The sequence below is a fragment of the Polypterus senegalus genome, chromosome 1 (genome assembly GCF_016835505.1).
Source record: "Polypterus senegalus isolate Bchr_013 chromosome 1, ASM1683550v1, whole genome shotgun sequence".
In the NCBI taxonomy this organism is placed as follows: Eukaryota; Metazoa; Chordata; class Cladistia; order Polypteriformes; family Polypteridae; genus Polypterus; species Polypterus senegalus.
In genome coordinates, this window is record NC_053154.1 from 209,698,867 (window position 1) to 209,725,671 (window position 26,805).

At 41.0% G+C, this 26,805-nt stretch overlaps 1 protein-coding gene across 1 annotated transcript in view; it reads left to right on the plus strand.

The window, feature by feature from the left end:
* Positions 1-22,770: 22,770 nt before the first annotated feature.
* tspan14 (tetraspanin 14) overlaps positions 22,771-26,805 on the plus strand; it is a 40,720-nt gene continuing 36,685 nt past the window's right edge. Inside the window, exons 1-2 of the mRNA XM_039768043.1 lie at positions 22,771-22,867; positions 23,991-24,097. Of these exons, the coding sequence (XP_039623977.1) occupies positions 24,014-24,097 (84 nt within the window). The 5' untranslated portion in view covers positions 22,771-22,867; positions 23,991-24,013. The remainder of the gene's footprint in view (positions 22,868-23,990; positions 24,098-26,805) is intronic.

The window sequence follows — 26,805 nt, forward strand, 5'->3', positions numbered from 1 at the left end:
TACAGTTTATAGATGCAATGTAGACCAGCATTTCTATGTTGTATTTTGTTATCACTTGTGGCCACCAGGAGGGTGTGCCAACTTCCCAACAGCCAACACAGACAGATGCTAGACACAAGTCCAGCACAACACATGTTTACTTTCCAGGGCAAACACTTTCCCTTCGTTCCCCCACAAATGCACATTACAATTAAGCACAGCATGATATACAGCTCTAAAGCACACTTCTCTTCTTTCTCTCTCTATCTCAGTTCTTCCACCTCCACTCTTCTTCTGGCAAGCTTCATCCTTCTTCCTCCTGACTTTGGCTCATTTCTGTGAGACAGTTGGCTCCTTTCAAGCCACACCTGGGAGTATTAAAATGTATTATTAGGGTGGTCTGAATTTACTCCCAAGTGTGGTGGAAGATCAAAGTAGGACCCTGTAGCTCCCACAGTTCCTCCAGCAGCATCCACGGAACCCAACAGGGCTGAGCTGACAAATAATAATTCTAATACAGCCCTGTGGGAATCTGACGCGCCGTTGCAACCCAGGGGGGCTGCCAAGTAGCAGTTCGGTGGAGATAGCACCCTTCAAAAGGCATCTCCATCTGCCCTTCCTTTAAGGAGGTGTCCCGGGTGGGTAAAGATGCAGGCCATCCCTCACACAGTGTAATCTATCTAATCTATCTATAACAGGCTTGTGGTAGAGGTGTTGGATTTATAAACTATATAGACTAAATGTAGACCAGCATTTCTATCTTGTATTGTGTTATCTGTCTCATCATTCCTTTCTAATCTAGCTATCACAGGCTTGTTCTGGAGGTGTGGGGTTTTTACAGTATATGGCCTGCTCTAAGCACATTTACAGCTGTGCCATACTCTTCCCATTTCTTAATGATTCATTGAACTGGACTCTAAGGGACTTTTAGTAGTTTGGACATTTATTTTATCCTTTCCCTGACTTTTCAATCAGCTTTTCACAGAAGTGTTTTTTTGTCTTCAATGTTTAGGTTAGCCTCACAGTTTGGAGACCCAGGTTTGCTTCCCGGCTCCTCCCTGCGTGGAGTTTTACATGTTCTCCACGTGTTTACGTGGGTTTCCTCCGGGTGCTCAGGTTTCCTCCCACAGTCCAAAGACATGCAGGTTAGGTACATTGGCGATTCTAAATTGCCCCTAGTGTGTGCTTGGTGTGTGTGTGTGTGTGTGTGCCCTGCGGTGTGCTGGCACCCTGCCCAGGGTTTATTTCCTGCCTTGCGGCCTTTGAGATTGGCTCCGGCAGACCCCCGTGACCCTCTAGTTAGGATATAGTGGGTTGGATAATGAGTGGATGTATGTTTAGGTTAGGTCATTATACGGACTTACCACAAGTTACATGTTTGTTTGCTACAATCAATTGAAACCCCTTGACTCTGGACAGGAATTATGGGAACTGTAAAACCAACTGGCAGCACCAGTGATGATTTCAGTGAGTCATAATATTTTGTTTTTTTTACCTGTTGTGAGAGCTAGCCCGAACACCATCAGACAGACACCAGCAGTTCTATAAAATACACGTTTATCTATACTAATAAAAGGCAAAGCCCTCAATGACTAACTGACTGACTCACTCACTCACTCACTGACTCATTACTAATTCTTCAACTTCCCGTGTAGGTAGAAGGCTGAAATTTGGCAGGCTCATTCCTTACAGCTTACTTACAAAAGTTAGGCAGGTTTCATTTCAAAATTCTAAGAGTAACCTTTCGATCATATATATGGCCATAGCCTGCTGCTCGGTCGCTGTGTGAGGTGGAGTTGCGTTCCTCATCATCATGCCTCCCACGTAATTGAGTGCCTGCCCATATAAGGTAAATAATCGCGGGTGAAGGACTGTGCTTATGCAAACGAAGATGAGATGGTCTAGTGTTTGGCACAAACTCAGCGAAAGTGCGAGAGAAACTTTTAAGTGCCGGGTCTTAGCTAACATTAAATAAAGCCGTGGACATCGCAAGATCACACAAGAGAGCGGCTCACATGAACTGACTGTGAACGCAGTACGTAGAGAACAAGGAAGAGCTCCAAAGAGCATTGAACAAAAAACACATTACACAATTGAGAAGGCAGCAAAAGAATATGAAGCGAGTGACGCATACAAGCATATTCATAAGTGCAGCTACTGCGGAAACAAAGCACGGTGTAAACCGTAAGTTTAAATTAATTTATAGATACACTGCTGCTGGCGTTATTAAAATTGCTGGTGAAGGACTGTGCTTATGCAAACGAAAATGAGATGGTCAGGGATAGAATAGTGTTTGGCACAAACTCAGCAAAAGTGCGACAGAAACTTTTAAGTGCCGGGTCTGAGCTAACATTAAATAATTGCTGGTGAAGGTCTGTGCTTATGCAAACAAATAGAAAGAAAATGTTACGTTATTTTTAAAATGTTTCCTTTTCTTTTTCATAACTTCTTTAACACACTTCTTCTCCACTGCGAAGCGCAGGTATTTTGCTAGTTTATAATAAATCACCGCACACACACAGTGCTCCCGCACCCATCACCCTTACACAGGCCTTTAAACATTTGTGGGCCGCCTTTCTTCCTCTCTTTGGAGCTTCATCACCCTCTTGCACCCGACTCTGGCTCCCTGACTGTAGGAAGACAGCCCTTTTTATTCTCACCTGGATGTGCTCCAGATGCTCCCTGACGTCCTTCTGGCGGCACTTCCTGGTGTGGCAGAAGTGCCGCATGAGCACCCAGAAGCACTCCGGGCATCCCTGGAAGTTCCTCTAAGTGTCTGTCTAAGTGCAGACATCCCGGGTTCTATGAAGCTCGGGGCGCCCCCAGGTGGTGGCCACAGGCCCCAATGGGTTTGAGCCTCCACACTCCATCCCCATGGTCCCCACACAAACCAGGGCGGTTGCCCCCTCGCAGCCCGGGGGATGTATAGTCTGCCTCCCAGTCCTTCCAGGTGTCCTGGCTGGGTCTGACCCCCAGCCGCCTGCGACACTGTATATCTAATTAATTTATACCACTTTGCAGAGATCTTTATTCACTTTGAAATTAAAAAGTGTTTTTCTGTTGATCAGTGTCATAAAAGCCGAATTAAATCAACACTGATTCACTGTTGTATGACCATAACATGTGAAAAAATCCAAGGGGGTTAATATGTTTTATAGGCACAGCACACACATATATATATTGATTGAATGGCTGTATAATCTGTCCTGTGAGTCTGTATCCTTGTTTTTATGTTTCTGCTGCTGTAAGCATCTGGATATCTCCATGGGATTAATAAAGTTTATCTCATCTAATATGTATATGTGTGTGTTTTTATGTAAGCAATTATACTTTATCCTAATCTTATCTAGTTAAACAATAATAACTATCAAAATTAAGTTTCAAATCAAGTATGGCTTAATTATCTAACTGCTACAAGATTGGATACAAAATAGCAGAGCAGGGTAAATTGATAAATTATTGGTGAAACTTTTCCTAACTAGCAGGTCAGGTTAGTCAGGTATACAGACTGGTACTGATAGCAAGGACTACATAAACCCATAAATGAAGGGGCAGAAATTAAAATGACATAAGGAATTCATTGGCTCTTCATTTTGTTTCATAACCTCCAGGGGGGTAAAAGTTTACAAATAAATTTAGGAAGATAAATTGCATAGGGCCATTGCCACAAATGTGAATGAGTGTTACATAATGGGGTTCTAAAACAGTAAGGATGCAGATATCAGGAGATTTCTTTAGTCCATCAGGTTTATATGAAGCGAGTGGTATCGATAAATAGTTTGAAGTGTTAGAGTAAACATCTTTATTAATCAGTAGCATGGCAAGCTGCATTACCATGTAAGCTATAATAGTGGGGTCAGAGTCTATTATTCATAGACAGTAAATGTTAGACCACAGCTGTTATATTTCAGCCAGGGTTTCTTTGGCGTAATATCTGCTGTATTTTCATTGCCTGTGTTCCATGTGTTTTGCGAGTGGTCCCCCCAAGAGGCAGGACTACCTGCTAGTCATCACCAGGAACTGTCTTCCATCCCTAAATTCAGAGGATCTCCTGCAATTCTTGAGTGTTCATTTCAAATTCTAGTGGATTTGCTGTGCTTGGGCTAATTTTCATTTTCTGGATTTTGACCATTTCTGGTCTGTTTTTGAACTTTCCTTGGTTTCATGGTTGGGACTTTTTTCGACTTGGATTGCCTTTGCTTCAGGCAATTTGTGTTTGCTTTTCAAGCTCTATGGAAATTGCTTTTGATACAGAGATACGATGAGGTCACCAAATGTCACCATCTACCTGCTGTTAAATCAACTGCTTGCCGCAGAATAATGTGCCGTGATTCAAGGTCTTCAATGATGTTATCAATCCAGCATTTTCATTGTCGTCCTCTAGATCTTCTTCTTGTTATGCAGCAGTGCATGACTCTTTGTGGTAGTCATCTTCCGTCCATTCTGTTGACATGTCCAAACCACACTAGTCGTCGCTTGCGAATTCATTCATTTAGCATTTGTTCCTGCTGTAGTCTGTTACTTATGTCTTTGTTTCTTATTCTGTGCATTCTAGTTACTTTAAGAAGCCTCTGTAGCCAGCTCATTTCTGCGACTTCTGTTCTTCTTTCATCTTCCTTTCTTAGCCACCAGCATTCTGATCCATAAAACAAAACTGGAATAACCAATGTTTCATACATTGTTACTTTTGTACTGATTGGTATATTATTGGATTTCCACAATTTGTTTAGTTTTTCAAATACGGCAGAAGCTAGTCCGATTCTTCTTTTGATATCCAATGTACAATTTCCTTCTTGGGATATCAGGCCTCCCAGGTAGACAAATTCTTTCACCTGTTCTAGATCTTCTCCTTCAAGCTGTATTTTTAGTTGTTGTGCATTTGACTTACTTATTGTCATTGTTTTTGTTTTTGATTTGTTGATGAGTAGCCCATATCTCCTGCTAGTGGTGTCAATTTTGTCATTGAGTAATTGCAACTGTTCATCTGTCTCAGCTATGAGATCGATGTCATCAGCAGATCTATTCCATCACAGCCGAGATGATTCAAGCTGGCAGAGAAAACTCAGTGGTTATGATGCACACACTATGCAATGTGATATATGAAGAGAAAAAGTGCTCAGAGGAATGTGAAGAATAAGCAGGATTCAGAATGGAAAGAAGTACTATAAACCAACTATTTGTGGTCCGACAGCTAGCAGAAATATTTTGTGAACAAAACCGCACACTATATAATAATTTCATCGATTTCAAGCAGGAGTTTGACAATCAGTATTATTACATCACATCAACGCCCTGTAGGGTGACCATGGCATGTGCCCCTTTGTGCATATACCGCAGTCTTCAAGGAGCCCCTTGGCATACAGAGCATGCACACTTGTACTTTCATAAACCACACCCTCTGAGTATCATCAGAGTTCATCAATTTGGTGGTCCCTGTTTGTGTCCAAACCATGCATGCACAACTTCAAAGACCCAAATGGCACACTTTTTTGTACATACTATGGACATTATTATCATTCTTTTATGACCAAGGAGGGGTGTCCCTCTCAGTGTCTAGAGCGCCTCTTAATTTTCGCTAAAGACAACCTGCAGATGAGCAGCCACCTAAGTCACCTAATGGATTGACCGGCTCTGGGGAGCCATTAGTTTTAAAAGTAACTTAGTTACGTTACTTGCTACTAACAAAAAAAGGTAACTAAATATGTTATGCAGTTACTTACTATAAAATGTAAAATGTAACATGTTACAAACAGTGCATCACATTTTGCGTTTTTAATCTTTTGTATGAAAAACTGCATATTTCATTGGCCAGCATTTTTTATGAAATCCTAAGGTCACAGCCAACTTGTGGCAATATCTTACTGTGTGCAGGCAAAAAATCTGCACCTTCATATATGGAAAGAAAAAAATATATATATATATATACACAGTATATACAGTATATATATATATATATATATATATATATATATATATATATATATATATATATATATATATATATATATATTTTATTTTTTTTACATTGTCAAGGGATGAGTCTCCCATAGTATGAGTTGTCAAAGCTGCATAAGAATTCCAAATAGTTTGGGAATGGGGAGCAAGCTACCTTAAAGAGCGATGTAAAAAGTAAATTTATCACCAGCACTTGGGATTGGCGAACACCACTATAATATGAAATAAGCCAATCACAATGATTGTGCCTTTGTCTGGATGCTTTAAAGCAGCATGCTGTATTACAATTTCTGAAAAATGTAACATACAGGTGAGCTGGATATAATTAAAAATTTTACTTTGACAACATAAAGAACATAATAATAGTTGCTGCTTCCATTTTTTACGGATCAGTAGTAGACCCTTTGTGAATTGGAGTCTGGAGACCCCTGAATTGTGCATCTGACTTGGCTCCCCTTTAAACTTCACCTATGATTACACTCATATAAGTTTTATAATTATCAGACTGCCACTATGATATAATAAACAGCCAAAAAGATATGTGTAGAAAATGTAGTTTTAATTAAAATGTCCAAAATATCAACAAAAAAAAAATTTGTGAGCCTATTTCAAATTGTTATCTTCACCTTTACACCCACCTTATTTCAAGCTATAAATGCAGTGAAGGCCAGAAGGTATGGAAAGTTCTTTTTAACATTTAAAAAAAGCAGTGCTGCAAATCAGTTTTTTATAAGCAACAGAGTTATAATTAATTTACTTGTTAATGTAAAACGTAATCTGACTACGTAGCGCACACTACTTTTAATGTGTTGAACTGAATGGAATACATTATCAGTATCAAGCAGATTAGACAAGCTATATAATGTGTGGAATAATACATTATAGGTACTGTAAGTGTTATTGGATAATTAATAAATATTGCGCATATTTATTAAATAAATTAAGAGTCTTAATGATTAAGTGGTCTCTTATTCAAGATAAACACTGGATGATAATCTAATGATTTGCACCACACCATGCTGAAGGTTAGTCATCTGTTTGGAAACCTATTTATCCAGTTTAAGTGTCATGGGAGCTGGAGACTATCCCCGAAACAGTGGACACAAGATGAAAACTAACAAGGGATAGGGTGTCATCATTGAATTGTGGAAGAAAAACACATGTAGACAAAGGGAGAACATGTAAATTTTATATAGCAGTAACTGAGCTAACAATTAAACATGGGACTCAGGTTTTGTAGGGCAGCTAAACTTTGCATGAACATGGAGTCCAGTGGCTGTTTTTTGCATATTTGTTCAAGATTTACTAAATTACATAATGTTTTTTTGTTAAACTTAATAGTTCTTTATTACATTTGTCATCTGAAGATCTTCAGCTCCCTGTTCTATTGTCAGTTTGTTTCTAAACATCCTGCTGTCTTGTGACCTTTATGTTGACTTATTCCAGTAACATCTCATTGCTTAAATCAATTGAAACTGTCTCTTCAAGTGACATACTGTATGTATAGCATAGAAATTGTACATTTATTATCCAATATAAAGCAGGCGCTTCACTATATATTACTATATACTATACAAATTCCACACACATATGTACAGACGTAAGTCCCAATATAATAAAGGGTTTATTTGCATTCATATACCTTACACAGACTTTTGCACGTCTCACACCAATTGTTTTCCTTTACACTCTTCCAGGCAAGCTTTGTCCTTTTTTATTTGACTCTGACTTATCTGGCTGAGACCAGGTGACTTCTTTTATCTAAGATCCAGGAGAACTTCTGGCACTAGGGCATAGCCCATTGAATGCATTTCTGGGTTCAACTGGAAGTCCTGGAAAGTAGGAACTATGAATCATAGCAGCGTCCCCTGGAACCCAACAGGGCTGCTCCGTGGGACTACAGATCCCAGCCTAACCTACAGGTGTCTGTGTGGGGATCCCAACTCAGGGATTTTGCCATCTGGTGTATTGGGGGAGAAAATTTCAGCTGCACTCATCTCCCCCGGTCTTTTTATTTTATTGGCCTCCTGGCTGGGTAAGGATCCTCATTTGATCCTAGACAGGATACCAGTCCACATGTGCTGTCCATTACAATATACAACATAAAGCTAATGCTGTATATATACTTTCACTCAAGAGATTTTACAGCCACTGCAATATAACAAGTTGCTCTTAAGCTGTCGTTATGTACTTTTTCCCCATTCCTCTAGAACAAACTGTAATTGTGGTTTTGTTTATGTCTATTTATAACTTGTGTTGCATACATATTGGTTAAAGCGCCCTTGCCTGCCTGCCTCATGTACATGATTTATAGAAAACATGTTAACACTGATAACAAACTCTTAGACCCTGTACACATTTATTCCCCATCCATTTGTTAACTGAGCATCAGTCCATTACATTTAGAATACTAGGATAGTTTAATATTGTCATTAGCTCATAACATCTTTATACACAGTATCAACATCCTGTGAACCCAGTGATATTTCATCTAGTAAAGATGTCATTTTTCACCAAATCTAGCCAAAAGTGTCAAATTATTTCTATCATGGAAGCTGGGGCATGCATTTGAAGTTGCTTGTTTTTCGCAACTTTAAAAACAGTGTCATTCAGGCAACAAAGAGTGAAATTGAATTACTATTAACTAGAGTGGACAGCCAAATACCTTATTTCATAAGAACAGAGTGGCTGATGAGTAAGACCAAAAACAGGAGACAATCAGGCAAAAACACAGCATACAAAAAAATCAGGCAAGTTATAATCACAAAAAGAAGGTCAAAAAATCAGACATAGACAAATCCCAGCACAAACTGTTTGAAATAACTACAGTATATAACTGGTTTGTCTATCTAATAGGTTTTTTTCCTCTTGTGCTTTTTTGCAACTTTCCTTAGCCATTTTTAAATCAGTTTTTCTTCTTTTTTATCCATCAATCTTTTCTAAACCCACAGAATTCAATTATAGGGTGGCGAGGAGCAATTGTAATATCCTGGCAACATTGAACTTAAGTCATAAACCGGTCCTGGTTGGGGTGTCAGTTCACCTCATTCAAAGCTGGGCTATTTTAGCATTACCAGTTAACAAATCTTCAGGTCTTTTGGATATGAGAGGAAAATAGGATACTCAGAGGAAAAAAACACCACAGATACAGGTAGTCTCCAGATGGACTGTGACTAGGCCATTATTCCAACCCTCCAGTGTGTCAAGCAGCACCACTACTGCACAATTTTCCTAAACTTCTATTTCCTTGATGCCTTTTCACTTTAAACCAACATGGACACATTGTTTTGTAATTTGTGTGTAATCTCAAGAGGTCGAACAATACTCATCAACATTTTGGCTTGAAAAAACTTGACATATTTGGTACATTTTAAGGCTTTTTTTATCATCTATGGACTTGTGTACCCTTAAGGTTTATTTAGATCTGCAAGAACAGACAAGGTACTTTTAAAATTCATAAAAAAGAATGCTTCACTTTAGAGCACAATTTTATGTCGTAAAGTAATATGTATATACCATCAAGTCAAGTCAAGTCAAGTTGGGGAGCATGCACTGGTACAGTGCATTGCCGCACCCAGTACACAACGAAACAACTCAGGATCCCGGTTGGCAACCCCCCAGGCAGACACGCAGTCCAGTCCCTCACTCCGGAAATTACCCTCTATCTGCCGCAGCCAGGTGTTACGTGGGTGACCCCTTGGCCTGGTCCAGCCACTCGGGTCCCAAACAATGAGGATCTTACAAGCTGGATCACCCTTGGGGAAACGCACCACATGGCCGTAGTGCCGTAACTGACGTTCCCTCACAATGCAGGTAATGTGCCTCATTTGGGACTCCATGAGCAACCGCTCATTCGACACAAAGTCAAACCAACGGTACCCAAAGATTTTCCAGAGAGACACAGTACCAAAGGAGTCCAGTCTTCCTCTCAGGTCACTGGATAGCGTCCATGTCTTGCAACCATATAGCAAGACGGGAAGCACCAGGACTCGAAAGACTTGGACCTTCGTCCTTTTGCATAGATATTGGGAGTGCCACACACCCCTTTCCAGTGACAATCATGACCCCCCATGCCCTTTCAATTCATCTACTGACTTCATTGGAAGAGTCACCACAGACATGAATGTCACTGCCAAGGTAAGTAAACCTCTCGACAAGGTCAACACTCTCTCCGCAAACAGACACGCTGTTTATTTAAGAGATGTGTTTTTTGTGGTAGTAAGCACATAATTTAGACGTCTACTTGCAATCCTTCTTGCCAATCTTCAGCTTCTTGTGTAGGTGTGTGCACTGTAATGAACTTTCAACCGATCCTGGTTTGGTTCCTGCTTCGCACCTAATGTCTCTTGTGACCTTAATCTGGAATGCAAATTGGAAAAATAAATTGGAAAATTAACTGATAAATCTTTCGTTCATCATTTTTGTTGTGTTTAAAGCTTGTAAAACCAAATAGACTGATCTGTTAAGGATAATTAACCTACTAGAAGTTCTTTTCAAGTAGCTGGTAGATCATTCTAGCAAACTAATCATCCTGTAGAGGTCCAAGGACTAGTAAAAGCTAGTGGGCCATTTCAAGTTATATAGATAAAGTATCTATCTATCTAGATCCTTAGAAGCTTGCACTTGCAGGCTATAAGCTACTGGTGTGTTTGACCAATTTGATTATATATAGTGTTATGCTGTAGGGTCTGTGGTATGTGTATACATGTGGCTGTAAACTGATAAAAGGAAAAAACTATAAGGAATAAATGTAAAGTTGTATTTATATAAAAGGAAAAATATATATTTTCAATTTTATTTCAATTAAAAAAACAATAAGCACAACTAAATTGAATGAAAACAACATACCAAGTGCAATAGTGTGTTACAAAGCCAGTCTATTAAAATTAGAAGTTAACCCCCAAATAAGGAACATTTAATGTAGTAGAGTGTGGAGTCATGAGATTAAAATAAATAATGGTCTGGAGTGAAAAAGAGATGGGAGGTGAAGGGGAGTGCCTCTGTAGTGGGTAAGTGAGTAGGCCAACCCACAAGATACCATAGGATTCAAGAACCATTTTGTCACACTCCAGAGAGAGTCAGAAGGGTTTTGTTTTGGTTCTGTTTGTTTGTACTTTGTGTTCTTTTTCTTCTGTGCATCCTTTTATTTGATATATTTCATATATGATATATCTTAATAATAATCATACCATTTTTGTTAATCTCTAGATTCATTGTTTGGTATGTGAGAAGATTGCTATAATGCAAAATGAATAAAGAAAACATAAACATAACCTACCCTTCTGTAGCCCACACAAACCAGTTCAGAGTTCTGGGCTGGCCAGAGCCAATTCTATTGACATTCAGTACAAGACAGGATTCCAGTTCATCTCAGGGTCCAATCACACTCTCCCAGAGCCAATTTAAAATAGCTAATTAATCTAACACAAAAAATATTGGGCTTGTAGAAGGAAAATCCATAAAGACATGGGGAGAACATGCAATCTCCACAAACACACACTGAACTCTAAGGCTGATACACTGAATATGTGAGATGAGAGAATAAGCCACTGTGCTATATGGATGAGTATGGTTTAAAAGAAATGCTGCAAGGATAGGCTCTGGACATCTGCAAATCTAAAATTTTCTTCATATATTGGATAGAGGAGCATTTGCGACAGATTAAAATTGTAACAATATAAACTTTTGTAGATCTTTAAATTATCAAAGAGAAGCTATTCACTGAGGTGAGATTGTTGAATTTGGCTGGATGTAGCCTGGACTTTTTTTTTTTTACAAATTAATTCAATATAAATGTTTTTGGTGAATAAGGATTATTCAGCTGCATTCCATTAGGGGATATTAATTAAGCATATATTTTTAATATGCTTGCTCAATTCAGTGTCTTTTTTTGGCTTTTTTTGTCATGAGATGAAACCTGGCCATCCACCCCAAGGCACACCAACTCTCCGCTGTCATTGGTCTAATATACTGTACATAGGACTCAGAGACCATTCAGACCCCTTCACATTTTCACATTTTGCTGTGTTGCAGCCTTTGTTAAAATCATTTAAGTTTTTCTGCACATCAAGCCATATTCAATACCCCAAAATGATAAAGTGAAAACAGGATTATTAAAAATAAAAAACTGAAATAGCACATTGACAGTATACAGACTCCTTACTATAACATTTGAAATTCGACTAAGGTCATCATTGAGATGTTTCTGCACCTTGTTTGGGGTCCACTTATGGTTAATTCAATTGATTGGACATGATTAGGAAAGACACACAGCTGTCTATAGAAGGTCACACAGCTGACAATGTGTATACGAGCAAAAACCAAGCCATGAAGTTGAAGGAATTAGCTGTAAAATTTAAAGACAGGATTGAGTCGAGACACATACCTGAAAAAGGCTGCAAAAAAATGTGTTGCTTTGAAGGTTTCCATGAGCACAGTTGCCTTCCTAGTTCTTAAATGGAAAAGGTTTGCAACAACTGAGCAGTAATGGGAGAGGGGCCATGGTAAAAGAGGTGACCAAGAACCTCATGGTCAGTCTGGCTTAGCTCCAGAGTACCTGCATGAAGGGAAAAATTTCTATATGGACAACTAACTATCACTGCAACACTCCACCAATCTGGGCTTTATGACAGAGTTGGCAGACAGAAACCTCTCCTTAGTAAAAGACAAATGGAAGCCCATTTGGGGTTTTCAAAAAGGCACCTAAAGGACTCTCAGACTGTGATGAGCAAGATTCTCTGGTCTGATGAAGACAAGATTACTGTCATGTATGGAGTAAACCAGGCACCACTCTTCATCTGCACAATATTATTCCAAGGAAGAAGCATGGTGGTTAGAGCAGTTGGTTTTCAGTGATAGAAACTGGAAGACCAGATAGGGCTGAGAGAAATTTGAACAGAGCAGAGTACAGAGATATACTTAATGAAACCCTCTCCAGTGTGCTCTGGATCACAGACTGAGCCAAAAGTTCACCTTCTAACAGGACAGTATCACTAAGCACAAAGCAGTGATAACACAGCAATGGCTTGGAACAACTCTGGGAATGTCCTTAAGTTGCTCAGCCAGAGACTAGACTTGATCAGACATCTCTGGAGAAGCCTGTGGAGCTCTCCACTGATGGTCTTCATCCAACCTGAAGAATGGCAGAAAAATCCAAAGATAAAGGTGTGTGAAGCTTGTCACGTCATATCCAAAAAGACTCCTGGACATAATGGCTGCCAAATTTGCTTCAACTAAGTACTGAGCAAAGGATCTGAATACTTGTGTCAATGTGAGATTTCACATTTTTAGTCTTAATAAATTTACAAACATCCCTAAAATATTGTTTTTGCTTTGTCATTGTTAAGTAATAATTGTTGCTTGATTTGGGGAAAAATGAATTTAAATGATTTTACCATAAGGTTGCCCATCCATAATAATAATAATAATAATAATAATAATAATAATAATAATTAATTACATTTATCCATCCATTATCCTAACTACAGGGTCACAGGGGTCTGCTGGAGCCAATCCCAGCCAACACAGGGCCAAGTCAGGAAACAAACCCCGGGCAGGGTGCCAGCCATAAGGTTGTGACATAGCTAAATGTCAAAAAAAGGCGAAGGTGTCCAAATAATTTCTGAATCCATTAGAATGTGCAGGGCTTGGAATATCAAGAAACCACTGTAGTATCCACTGAAAAACCCACACAAACATTGGGAAAGCATGCAGAGGGGTGTGTGTAGGCTGACATTCATAGATTTTGTAGCTATCAGGCAACATTGTTAACTACTGACAGGCATTTTATAATTTTCATAATATTAAAGAAATTCTTCTTGTTTCACAGACAAGTTGTGTTTCCCCTTTCATCTAATATCAATGCTTGGACAAAACCATTCTTATTTTCTTAACTGGGGGTCAAGCCCTCCTGGAGCCTTCGGTGTCCACCCTCAGTTGCGGCAAGAATATTAATAAAATCTGTAAAATTACAAAACATAAATGATTATTTATTGTAGTCAAAATCACGAAATTCTATAAATATGTAAAAGAAAAAATTATTATTTAATGGAGTAAAAATCATGAAATGAGAATAAAATATTTACTCTCTTACCGATTGGAGTGTTAAACTGAGGTCCACTATGCTCGATGAGTATTTATAAGAGACTAAATAAACTATCCATTCATTTTAACTGATGAAAACCACAACTTTCTTGATATTTTAGTTTTTAATTTAAAAACGGAATAAGAATCTGAAAATCTAACAACATCACATTAAAGTTTGATAAATTCTGAAAAGAATGATACCCAACATATATATGTAGGTTTTAAAATAAGCCCGATTTAAAGAGTGGCAAAAAACGTGACATAAAAACATCACATAAAATCATTGCACTTTTAGGCTTAGTATTTTCTGTACAATATATAGAGTAGATAAAGGAACAAGCTTATACTGTAAATTAGACTGATGTCAATTTTTTGTCTCTAATTTCTTCTAACATATAGGCTAATAGGTGGATTAGATCATTAGTGTTTGAAGTTTTGAAATTTTGGTTGGAATGAATAATGGGTCACAATGTTATTGATTGGTTTAATGTGAGTGCAAGTGAAGTTTGAACTTTCATTGTTTAGAATTCTACCATTATTTACCAGACATATGGTATTCTTTCTTTTTTCATAATATGCTTTATTGCTATGTGGACGTTGTTTGGAGTGATGAAGCAAATAATTTATCCAGGAAGGACAAAGTGTATCCCAGCAAAGTGGGCGCCAATCCTTCTAGCTTTGGATGAGGTAGTAACCCGAAGATAAAATTATTCCATTAAATTTTAGTACAGATAGCTAGGCATTCTTTTGAACAGGTTTGTTATAATAATGCACTGTACTTATTGGAGGATGCCAAATTTCAAAGAACAATTGGTGTTTCAATGCCTTCAAACTTCAGCTTTGTATTTCTTTTAATTAGAGAGTAAATGGGTCAGTTATTGAAGCAATAGGTCTCCGTATAAAGTGTAACATGCTGCCTGGTTGGAAAGGTGTTACCAAGAGCAAATATAGCAACTGAGTACCAGATGTAAAGATTAATTGAGCCACAGACAGAGAGACAGGCAGACAAAGCCCATCTAACAATAAAGAGAACATCTCTTCTTGCCAGTTCAGGGGCAGCAGCCTTCACGGGGAAGTACAGAAACAACCGAAAATATCAGTACCCTTGCATTTGTGGTAGAAATCAAACATCTTAATTAAAGATAGAAACTTGTCCACTAACAGGAGAAATCAGTAATGAGGCAGGAGAAAAAGCTTGTCCAACTGCGTCATTTATTTTCACCTGCAGAACCAAGCATCTCTAATAAAAGAGAGAATGTAGTAACATGAGAAACAAATGATACAGGTCAGTCTCTCAGTCATTCTCCAACCTGCTATATCCTAACATAGGGTCACAGGGGTCTGCTGGAGCCAATTCCAGCCAGCACAGGGTGCCAGTCCACCGAAGGGCACACTCACACACACCAAGCACACATTACAGACAATTAAGGATCGCCAATGCACCTAACCTGCATGTATTTGGACTGTGGGAGGAAACCGGAGCACACCATGCAGGCCAGGGCAAACTCCACACATGGAGGACCCGGGAAGCGAACCCAGGTCTCCTTCCTGCAAGGCACCAGCGCTACCACTGCACCACCATGCTGCCCTAAGGATACAGGTTAATTTTATAAACTGTTGAATTTACATACAGGTGTCAATCAATGCATACATTTACTCTGGATGGTTTGTTGGTTTGGTGGCACAGTGGGTAGTGCTGTTGCCTCACAGTTAGGAGACCAGGGTTTGCTTCCCAGGTCTTCCCTGCATGCAGTTTTCATGTTCTCCCTGTGTCTGCGTGGGTTTCCTCCGGGTGCTCCGGTTTCCTCCCACTATCCAAAGACGTGCAGGTTAGGTGCATTGGCAATTATAAATTGTCCCTAGTGTGTGCCCTGTGGTGGGCTGGCAGTGCTGGCACCCTGCCCGGGGTTTGTTTCCTGTGTTGGCTGGGATTGGCTCCAGCAGAACCCATGACCCTGTAATTAGGATATAGCTGGATGGATGGGTTTGTTGGTTTGAACCTAAATAATCTATATAAAATAAGTCTATTTTACAATATTCTTATTGTTGAGCCACCACCCTTGAAATTCCTGTGTATGTAACAACTGTCCAATCTTGTTGAATATTGATCATATGATCTTTTCGTCATCTTTCAGTACATTTTGTGTATTACATTTTGTCTCTGATATGGCCTGAATAGGCTTCTGAAATGTATTTACCCTGTATGCTATTTCTTTAAGATGAATGCTATGTTACCCTAAAATTATTCTTCCACACATAATGTACTTTTAATCCTGAAAATTTTGAAATTAAAAAGTTTTTTGGTCTCCATACATACATTTCTTTAGGTCGGAATGGAACAAAAACAAACTGTGAAAAATCTACATTTTTGCTTATTCTAAAAACACATTCCAAAATGACATGGACAAAGTTGTTTGAACTGTTTGGAACGTATAAGTATTAAGTGCATTGTAGTGATACTAATTAAATGAGATTGTCTGATTGAAATGTCACAGGTGTCTTCAATCTTCTATCCACTCATTCAGTCATGTCATTGAGAATGGTTCTCCAGAAGTGAATATCCTCAGGGTCAAAGAAGGAGTCAATGGTGGAAAGGCAAAGGGCCAGTAAAGCTCCTCTGGGTCAGCAAGTGGCATCACAGATATCCCACTTGGCATAAGCTGATTCCTACTGACAAAGAGAGGAGTCTACAATGGAAACCCCAGCCCTTTAAAGGTTGGTCAGGTCGCAGGGGTGCAATGACCCATATGGCTCTGATGGTTCTCTGTCTTCAAAAACCTGGACTGACCTTTCAAGTGAGGTGTGGCTTTTATGGTGTCAGTGAACTTGGAATGTGTGTACTAAAGAAGGATTCACTAGTGAGGAGGATCAGAGAGCAGGAGGAGAAAGTGTGATAATGTGGAGTGGTAAGAGTGTATTCTGTCTACAGTAAGAAAATGGCAGATTAATTTTATTTTTAGATGGGCCAAAAGTAAAGGTAAGCAAGCGCTTAGCCTAATTCAGAAACCAAAACTTTCACCCTATCTTTCATCAAAACAGGAATCAAAACTAAAAAATTGTAATCTAAATAACTATTGCAAAGATTCCAAATAATCAGGATTTCTTGAAGCTGTTGTGCTGTGAGGCACCTATCATACTGATGACTCTCAGAATCTTGTCTTCAAGATTGGGTGATAACTTTGGGTCTGCCAGATCTCTTCCTGTCAGAAACTGTACTCATTGACACTTTGATTTTTTTGTGCAATTTCCTCTTAATGAAGGGCCCATACTTCTAAGGGTAATAATGCTTGGCCTCATTTAATGTTTAAATTGCAGTTTTATTGTCATTATCATTGGAATATTGTCCAAGTAGTATTTTAGAGGGCGAAGTAACACAGTATGTTCCAACTCTGCTTTAAGACAGACCAAGGGTTTTTCAGTAATCAACAGAAGTTGGGACACCTGTGCAAACTGTTTGCTTCAGCTTGCAAGGCTTAATTTACTTTAATTGCAGTAGAACATCTATAGATTGTTCCCTGAAGAAAGCCCATTTGTAAAATTCTGATATTTTGTTTTTTCAGTTTTTGCTAAACTAAACTTTAAAATGAAACCTCTGGCAGCTTATTACTTACTGTTTCACCATTTTAGGTCATTTTAGGCATTTCATTTGATTACACTAGAAGAAAAACTGGAAATACTGAGGTGTTCTAAAACTTTTGAATGGCGATGTTTGTAATTTTCTGCATTCTCCTGTGGTGTCAGTTGAATTTATTTATGGTTACTTCCATTTTTTGATGATGGTTGCTGTGCTATTTTTAGGTCAGCTGGAAATGTACAGTATGTGACATTACCAATTCAAAGCCATAAAACTCAACATCATACACTTTGATGACTTTAAGTTTAGATTAAACTAAAAAGTCTCTGAGTTTTGCTTGTTTGTGCATTATATTGTTTTTAAATACTGTATTTCTATTCTCGGCTACCATTTACATTTTTTGTTTTCACCGGATTATATGTGTTACCATCCATCCATCCATCCTCTTCCACTTATCCGAGGTCAGGTTGCGGGGGTAGCAGCTTAAGCAGAGAAGCCCAGACTTCCCTCTCCCCGGCCACTTCTTCCAGCTCTTCCGGGAGAATCCCAGCGTTCCCAGGCCAGCCGGGAGACATAGTCCCTCCAGCGTGTCCTGGGTCTTCCCCGGGGCCTCCTCCCGGTTGGACGTGCCCGGAACACCTCACCAGGGAGGCGTCCAGGAGGCATTCTGATCAGATGCCCGAGCCACCTCATCTGACTCCTCTCGATGCGGAGGAGCAGCGGCTCTACTCTGAGCCCCTCCCGGATGACTGAGCTCCTCACCCTATCCTTAAGGGAAAGCCCAGACACCCTGCAAAGGAAACTCATTTCAGGGGCTTGTATTCGCGATCTCGTTCTTTTGGTCACTACTCATAGCTCATGACCATAGGTGAGGGTAGGAACGTAGATCGACTGAAGGACTGTCAATCTCACGATCCATTCTTCCCTCACTCGTGAACAAGACCCCGAGATACTTAAACTCCTCCACTTGGGGCAGGATCTCACCCCCAACCCTGAGAGGGCACTCCACCCTTTTCCGGCTGAGGACCATGGTCTCGTATTTGGAGGTGCTGATTCTCATCCCAGCCGCTTCACACTCAGCTGTGAACCGATCCAGAGAGAGCTGAAGATCACGGCCTGATGAAGCAAACAGGACAACATCATCTGCAAAAAGCAGTGACCCAATCCTGAGTCCACCAAACCGGACCCCTTCAACACCCTGGCTGTGCCTAGAAATTCTGTCCATAAAAGTTATGAACAGAATCGGTGACAAAGGGCAGCCCTGGCGGAGTCCAACTCTCACTGGAAACGGGCTCGACTTACTGCCGGCAATGCGGACCAAGCTCTGACACCGGTTGTACAGGGACCGAACAGCTCTTATCAGGGGGTCCAGTACCCCATACTCCTGGAGCACCAACCACAGGATTCCCGAGGGACACGGTCGAATGCCTTTCCAAGTCCACAAAGCACATGTAGACTGGTTGGGCAAACTTCCATGCACCCTCCAGGATCCTGCTAAGGGTGTAGTGCTGGACCACTGTTCCGCGACCGGACGAAAACCACACTGTTCCTCCTGAATCCGAGGTTCGACTATCCGACGGACCCTCCTCTCCAGAACCCCTGAATAGACTTTTCCAGGGAGGCTGAGGAGTGTGATCCCTCTATAGTTGGAACACACCCTCCGGTCCCCCTTTTTAAAGAGGGGGACCACCACCCCGGTCTGCCAATCCAGAGGCACTGTCCCGATGTCCATGCGATGTTGCAGAGACGTGTCAACCAAGACAGTCCTACAACATCCAGAGCCTTAAGGAACTCGGGCATATCTCATCCACCCTCGGGGCCCTGCCACCAAGGAGTTTTTTGACCACCTCGGTGACTTCAGTCCCAGAGATGGGAGAGCCCACCTCAGAGTCCCCAGGCTCTGCTTCCTCATTGGAAGGCATGTTAGTGGGATTGAGGAGGTCTTCAAAGTACTCCCCCACCGACCCACAACCCGAAGTGAGGTCAGCAGCGCACCATCCCCACCATATACAGTGTTGACACTGCACTGCTTCCCCCTCCTGAGACGCCGGACGGTGGACCAGAATCTCCTCGAAGCCGTCCAAAGTCGTTCTCCATGGCCTCTCCAAACTCCTCCCATGCCCGAGTTTTTGCCTCAGCAACAACCGAAGCCGCATTCCGCTTGGCCTGCCGGTACCTATCAGCTGCCTCCAGAGACCCACAGGACAAAAAGTCCTATAGGACTCCTTCTTCAGCTTGACGGCATCCCTCACGCCGGTGCCCACCAACGGGTTGGGGATTGCCGCCACGACAGGCACCGACCACCTTACGGCCACAGCTCCGGTCAGCCGCCTCAACAATAGAGGCACGGAACATGGCCCATTCGACTCAATGTCCCCACCTCCCTCGGGACGTGGTTGAAGTTCTGCCGAGGTGGGAGTTGAAGCTACTTCTGACAGGGGACTCTGCCAGCCGTTCCCAGCAGATCCTCACAACACGTTTGGGCCTACCAGGTCTGACCGGCATCTTCCCCCACCATCGAAGCCAACTCACCACCAGGTGGTTGACAGCTCCGCCCCTCTCTTCACCCGAGTGTCCAAGACATATGGCCGCAAGTCCGACGACACAACCACAAAGTCGATCATCAAACTGAGGCCTAGGGTGTCCTGGTGCCAAGTGCACATATGAACACCCTTATGCTTGAACATGGTGTTCGTTATGGACAATCCGTGGCGAGCACAGAAGTCCAATAACAAAACACGCTCGGGTTCAGATCGGGGCCATTCCTCCCAATCATGCCCTTCCAGGTCTCACTGTCATTGCCCACGTGAGCATTGAAGTCTCCCAGCAAAACGAGGGAATCCCCAGAAGGTATGCCCTCTAGCACCCCTCCAGAGACTCCAAAAGGGTGGATACTCCCAAACTGCTGTTCGCGATACGCACAAACAACAGTCAGGACCCTTCCCCACCCGGCGGAGGGAGGCCACCCTCTCGCCCACCGGGTAAACCCCAATGCACAGGCTCCAAGGCGGGGCAATAAGTATGCCCACACCTGCTCGGCGCTCTCACCGGGGGCAACTCCAGAGTGGTAGAGAGTCCAGCCCCTCTCAAGGAGATTGGTTCCAGAGTCCAAGCTGTGCGCGAGGTGAGTCCGACTATATCTAGCCGAACCTCTCACCTCGCGCACTAGCTCAGGCTCCTTCCCTTCAGAGAGGTGACATTCCACGTCCCAAGAGCCAGTTTCTGTAGCCGAGGATCAGACCGCCAAGGTCCCGCCCCCGCCACCACCCAACTCACACTGCACCCAACCTCCTTGGCCCCTCCCATAGGTGGTGAGCCCATGGGAGGAGGACCCACGTTACCTCTTCGGCTGTGCCCGCCAGCCCCATGGGTGCAGGCCCGCCACCAGGGCTCGCCATCGAGCCCCACCCCCAGGCCTGGCTCCAGAGGGGGGCCCCGGTGACCAGCGTCCAGGCAAGGGAAAACGGCGTCCACAGTTTTTATTCTTCATTGGAGGTGTTGAACCGTTCTTTGTCTCATCCCTCACCTAGGACCAGTTTGCCTTGGGGGTTCTACCAGGGCATAAAGCCCTGGACAACATAGCTCCTAGGATCATTGGGACACGCCAACCCCTCCACCACGATAAGGTGACGGCTCAAGGAGGGGATATGTGTTACTCTGGTTTTTGATCTTTTACCTCCAATCTTTCAACGTGTGCTTAGTTTATTAGGTTCCTGCTCTCCTGGTTATTACCAGTGCAGGATTTACATATAAGCTACACAAGCTATAGCTTAGGGCCCCCACCTTCTTGGGGGCCCCCAAAACAAATTGTCCAAGTGAGCAATTGTCATATATACTTATAAAGGGCCCCATGTCTCAAATAGCTTAGGGCCTTATCAAGTCTAAATCCGGCACTGGTTATTACCTGAGCTTGCTTTCCTGACTTCACTGTATCTCCTGATTTCAATAACAGAAACAACTTCTGCCACCCTAGCACAGTCAATAGACTGCCTTTGTTCTTCCCTCTCTTTTTAAATTCAAATTTAATAACAGCCACACTTGTAACATATTTTGGTTCCTTTGACTAAGCACTAGTTGTCTCAAACATTTGGAATGTATTCAATACATTCATATTGTGTTCCAAATAATCCTCCTGTAAGGCAGGGTGACTTCTATTACAGTAAAAAACATGTTCTCGTTTTCGATTTACGGAATCTAATCCCGTGTGATGCTCTAATCTTCACCTGTGACAGAGCACTCTAGTTTGAAATACTGCAGAGATTGCAGCACAAAGCATTGTCTGCACTTCAGAATTCTCTACTCTTCAGTAGCAGTGGTTGTTGTGCCATTATTTATATGATTTGCATTGCAGAAGAGGAATGTAGTCAAGCTGGTTCACACTGGATTCCTTTGAAAACATTCCTGAAAGCTGCGAAGATCGTGTTATGTGAGTCTGCAAGAAAGAGACATGAGATGGATTAGTGCAAGTGGGTAGATGCCAGTGACGCTATGGAGCCGGTGTCTTTTCAGGTGTCCCTTTGCCTTGATACACCAAATGTATGCTTGGGACACCCTTACCCATCTAGTCATTTTACAGCGCTTCTATTTTTAGATAATTTTGGTTACCTGGAATAGGTAAGCTCACAGACATTAGGTGCAGCCTCTTTAAACAGAGCTCCTTTTCTCGTTTTTACTTGAGTCTTCTAAGCATTGTTGTGGGGTATTGAAATTGTATACGCAAATTCTGCACATTAGTAATTGAGTGTATTCCCCCCTTAAAAATATCTGGACCCGCTCGGCTTCTTGTAATAGGAGTTTCTGTTACGATCCTGTTTTATACTTCATGCCCTGTGTAAATACGACTAGTGATTAGAGATTCTAAAAAGGGAGGCGATCGAAAAAAAGTAAGCGGGCAATAAAATGACGAGCTGGTTCAATTATCTTTTTTGTTCGTGTAGACAGCAGAATACACTTATTTTTGATCGCATAAGCATTATTAAAAGGATGTTAAAATGTCTTCGTGATCTCCTGAATTAGGGTTCCACTTCAGTGAGTTAACCTAACAATAACTGAGGTTCCACGACGAATTTTGAGACTTGTCATTAAGCATAAAAACATTTTCTCTGACGCCCGACTTTTTTGTGCTCTATTGCACGAGATATTACGGTAAAAAAAAAAAAAGCGGGCGCGACCTTGGCGCAAGTACCTACGTAACATCTCGAGAGGAAACGACAGAACGTAGAGGAGGGGTGAGTGCAGTTGTGGACCACAACAGAAGCAGAGGCAGGTTACGAGGTGAGTAGCCTCAGGGCTGTTTGTTAAATATAACTCGCTCAATGTAACCAGTTAAGTTGAGCTTATGTGGAGCAAGTTGTTTAAAAAAGATATCGCGATGTGCTGAGTAGAGCGCCGTAACTCAGGCGTCTTTTTTGAATTGCCGAGAGCCATTGTTTGTTTGTTAAGTTCTTTACAGAAGTCTTTCTTACAACCGTTTCCGGGTAAAGTTAAGCTGCAGCGATATCATAAGTATCAGTCAGTCACTCATTTAGGGTACACTAGCCTGACAGACGCTTGGGTGTCCGAATTAAAACATGGTTAGTGGCTTGAAGGCAGGAAGGGGAAGTCAACCCATTTCAAAATACTTAAGGCCAGCAGAGAATTGCCTGCGATTTGATGGAACAGAAGGAGAATTTGAGAAAGCGTTGGAGAGGTTTTGGGGTTTGACAGGATAAGGATGAGTTGAAACTAGTAAGAGAGTAGTGAGAAATATGGACTCTATAGGAAGTGATCAGCCGTGTGGGGAGTGTCTGGTAATTGAACAATAGAATAAGGGGGGCAAGAGTGGAAGGATTCGTCAGCTGGACTGTAGAAATACGGATAGAAGGAGTGGAAGAATTGAGATATTGGACAGTAGCACATAGAAAGCAATAGTGGGAGACTTGGGAAATTGAACAGAAGGGAGGATTCTGAAGTAGAAGAGTTTCAAAATAAAGTGGTGTCCAAGGGATTTATAGGGGTTTGGTAGAGGAAAAAAGTGTGCAAGAAAAGAAGAGGTGGTAAACCGGAACGCAAAATGTGAGATCTGACAATATGTTGAGAAAGAAAATATATTTAGTAGCTAGAAGAGTGGATAGTTGGAAGTTCAGGATGAAGAGCTAGCGCAGATTAGTAAGCAAGAAGAAGGATAAATGGGGAGGAGCGATTATAGAATAAATAAGAGAAGAATTAGAGTATTGATACAAGACAAAACACTTAGTAATTTAAAGAACATTCTAGAATTAACAGCATGATTAAAATTTACTGTCCAGCTACTTTATGCACATCTGCTTTACAAGTTATAATATAGTCTTAATTTAGCACTATAATAATAGGTCTTCCGTTGTCATCTCTCACTCGCCTGGTTTTCATTGTTTCCCAGCCTTTGGTTATTCACAGTCAAGCATGTACTACTACCGATATTCTCAAAATACCGAGGTCAGCTGCTGCTATAAATACATGATGTTCAGCTACAACATTGTCTTTTGGGTAAGTAGCCTCATAAGAACTGATGAAGTCTAGAAGTCATTTTAAAGATTATTCTTTTAGCCTGTTGATGTATGTGGGCAAGTATGTATTTATGATGGGTGGCATGGTGGCGCAGTGGGTAGTTCTGCTGCCTCGCAGTTAGGGGACCCGAGTTCGCTTCCCAGGTCCTCCCTGCGTGGAGTTTGCATGTTCTCACCGTGTCTGCGTGGGTTTCCTCCCACAGTCCAAAGACTTGCAGGTTAGGTGCTTTGGCAATTCTAAATTGTCCCTAGTGTGTTCTTGGTGTGTGGGTGTGTGTGTGCGGCATTTGTTTACTGCCTTGTGCCCCGTGATCCTATAGTTAGGATTTAGCGGGTTGAATAATGGATGGATGTATTTATGATGGCTTGGTGCCCTGTGCAGTGTGTTTCCTGCCTGGCGATCAGTGTTTCTGGGATATTGACCCTGTAGTGAATAAGCTGGTGGGAAAGGATGGATGAGGGTGTGTATTTATGAACATGAGATATTCAATTCCGGGGCAACTTTTCATTTTATTTCTTGAGCTTCTTTCTTTGGTATGGGTACAGTATGGATATGAACCACATAACATTTTGGAAGTTTTATTAAAAGAAATACTCCTCCCAAAATGTTTTTTATATGTTACTTACCCGAAGAAATTGTTTAATCATGTTTTTGGGGAGAAGGGACATAAAGTTTCTGATGGAATGGGATTAAATATTGACCAACAATGAGCAATGGCAAACAATATAAAAAAAAAAATCCATTGCAGAAATAAAAGCTCATTATGCAAAAGAATTTTTGAATGGAAGGCCTACCTTTTCTCCTTAAGTGCCTTGAGCATAGGGCATGGGAAAGGCACTATATAAATAAAATATTTTATTATTATTTTATTCATTAGTCAAGAGTCTTGTCTTCAGTTCAGAAAAGCCTATATGTTTTGTTCTTTTTATTCCAGAAGTTACTTTTCCAACAATATTTTAGCAAAGAAGCATACTTTTTGCACGTGTTCAAGCATATGACTGGATAACTGACATGTAGATTATGCAACTTGAGTCTTTTTGCATGGACAATTTTCTCATCTTTTACCATTGTCCAGTGTTTTACATATTAGTGGGTCCTGTTCCATTAGAAACTTTATTCTTTCACCAAGAAAACATGAGTTTAAAATTTATTTTCAGCCAGTACTTCAAACTAACATGAGGTAACATACCAAAAATATAATCTTTAGGGTGAATATTCCTTTAAAACCAAAAATGTGCTTATGAGGATGTGTCATTTTTATGCATTTATGTATGTTGCTGAAAAGATGACCTAAACTACATGCGTGTTGGAAGTGTAAGCATTTGACATATTTCTAGAGTCGGAGACATAACAATTAAAAGATTTTTAAATGTATGTACATTCACAAAACTATAAAATGCTAATAAACGGGATGGAAAGTTACAGCCTTGCTCATTTTAGTGTACTTAAGTATTTAATTAATAAAGCCAATAATGTCTTTTCTTCTTTCATGTTTGGTGTATCCTGAGAGATACAGATATGCTATATGTACAAATGTATGCAAGCAGCAAACATATTGAAGCTTTTAGTGTCTGTAATTAAAACTGTACAACAAGAGCATTGTAGGTAATAAACTGATGGCTTTAAGTCTGAAGATTCAATAAACCTAAACTAATGTACAAACACTACACAGTGAAATCATTTTAAATACACATCTTTAGTAACTTTGACAGTGTACACATCACAGATACTGCTACTTTTAAATGCTTGGGTTAATATGTGCAAAATAATTTAAACATATTCTAGAGTTATTCCTATACAGCTGTTCTTGTGATGGCTTGCAGAGGTTTGGTATAGTTAAATTATTTTATACTGCCTTGTTGTGTTTCAGTTTAGGTAATTGGTACATCGAATGCTTACTGAGGTTGTTTGTATATGATTCTTTGTCATCCAGCCATTTAAATCAAAGAAAAAAAAGCTGCAGTCAGGTTGCTGAGTGAAATATACACTGTGTGCACAATTATTAGGCAGGTGAGTATTTTGACCATATCATCATTTTTAATGAGTATATTCCAACTCCAAGCTGTATTAACTTGAATGCTTATTGGATTTAAGCACGTCAGGTGATGTGTATTTGTGTAATGAGGGAGGGTGTGGCCTACGGAGATCAACACCCTATATCAAGGTGTGCAGAATTATTAGGCAACTAGTTTTCCTCAGGCAAAATGGGCCAAAAAAGAGATTTAACTGACTCTGAAAAGTCCAAAATTGTAAAAAGTCTTTCAGAGGGATGCAGCACTTTTGGAATTGCTAAGATATTGGTGTGTGATCACAGAACCATCAAACATTTTGTTGCAAATAGTCAACAGGGTCGCAAGAAACGTGTTGAGAACAAAAGATGCAAATTAGCTGCCAAAGATTTGAGAAGAATCAAACGTGAAGCTACCAGGAACCCATTATCCTCCAGTACTTTCATATTCCAGAGCTGCAACCTACCTGGAGTGCCCAGAAGTACAAGGTGTTCAGTGCTCAAAGACATGGCCAAGGTAAGGAGGGCTGAAACCCAACCACCACTGAACAAGAAACATAAGTTGAAACGTCAAAACTGGGCCAAGAAATATCTGAAGACAGATTTTTTTCAAAGGTTTTATGGACCGATGAGATGAGAGTGACTCTTGATGGACCAGATGGATGGACCTGTGGATCAG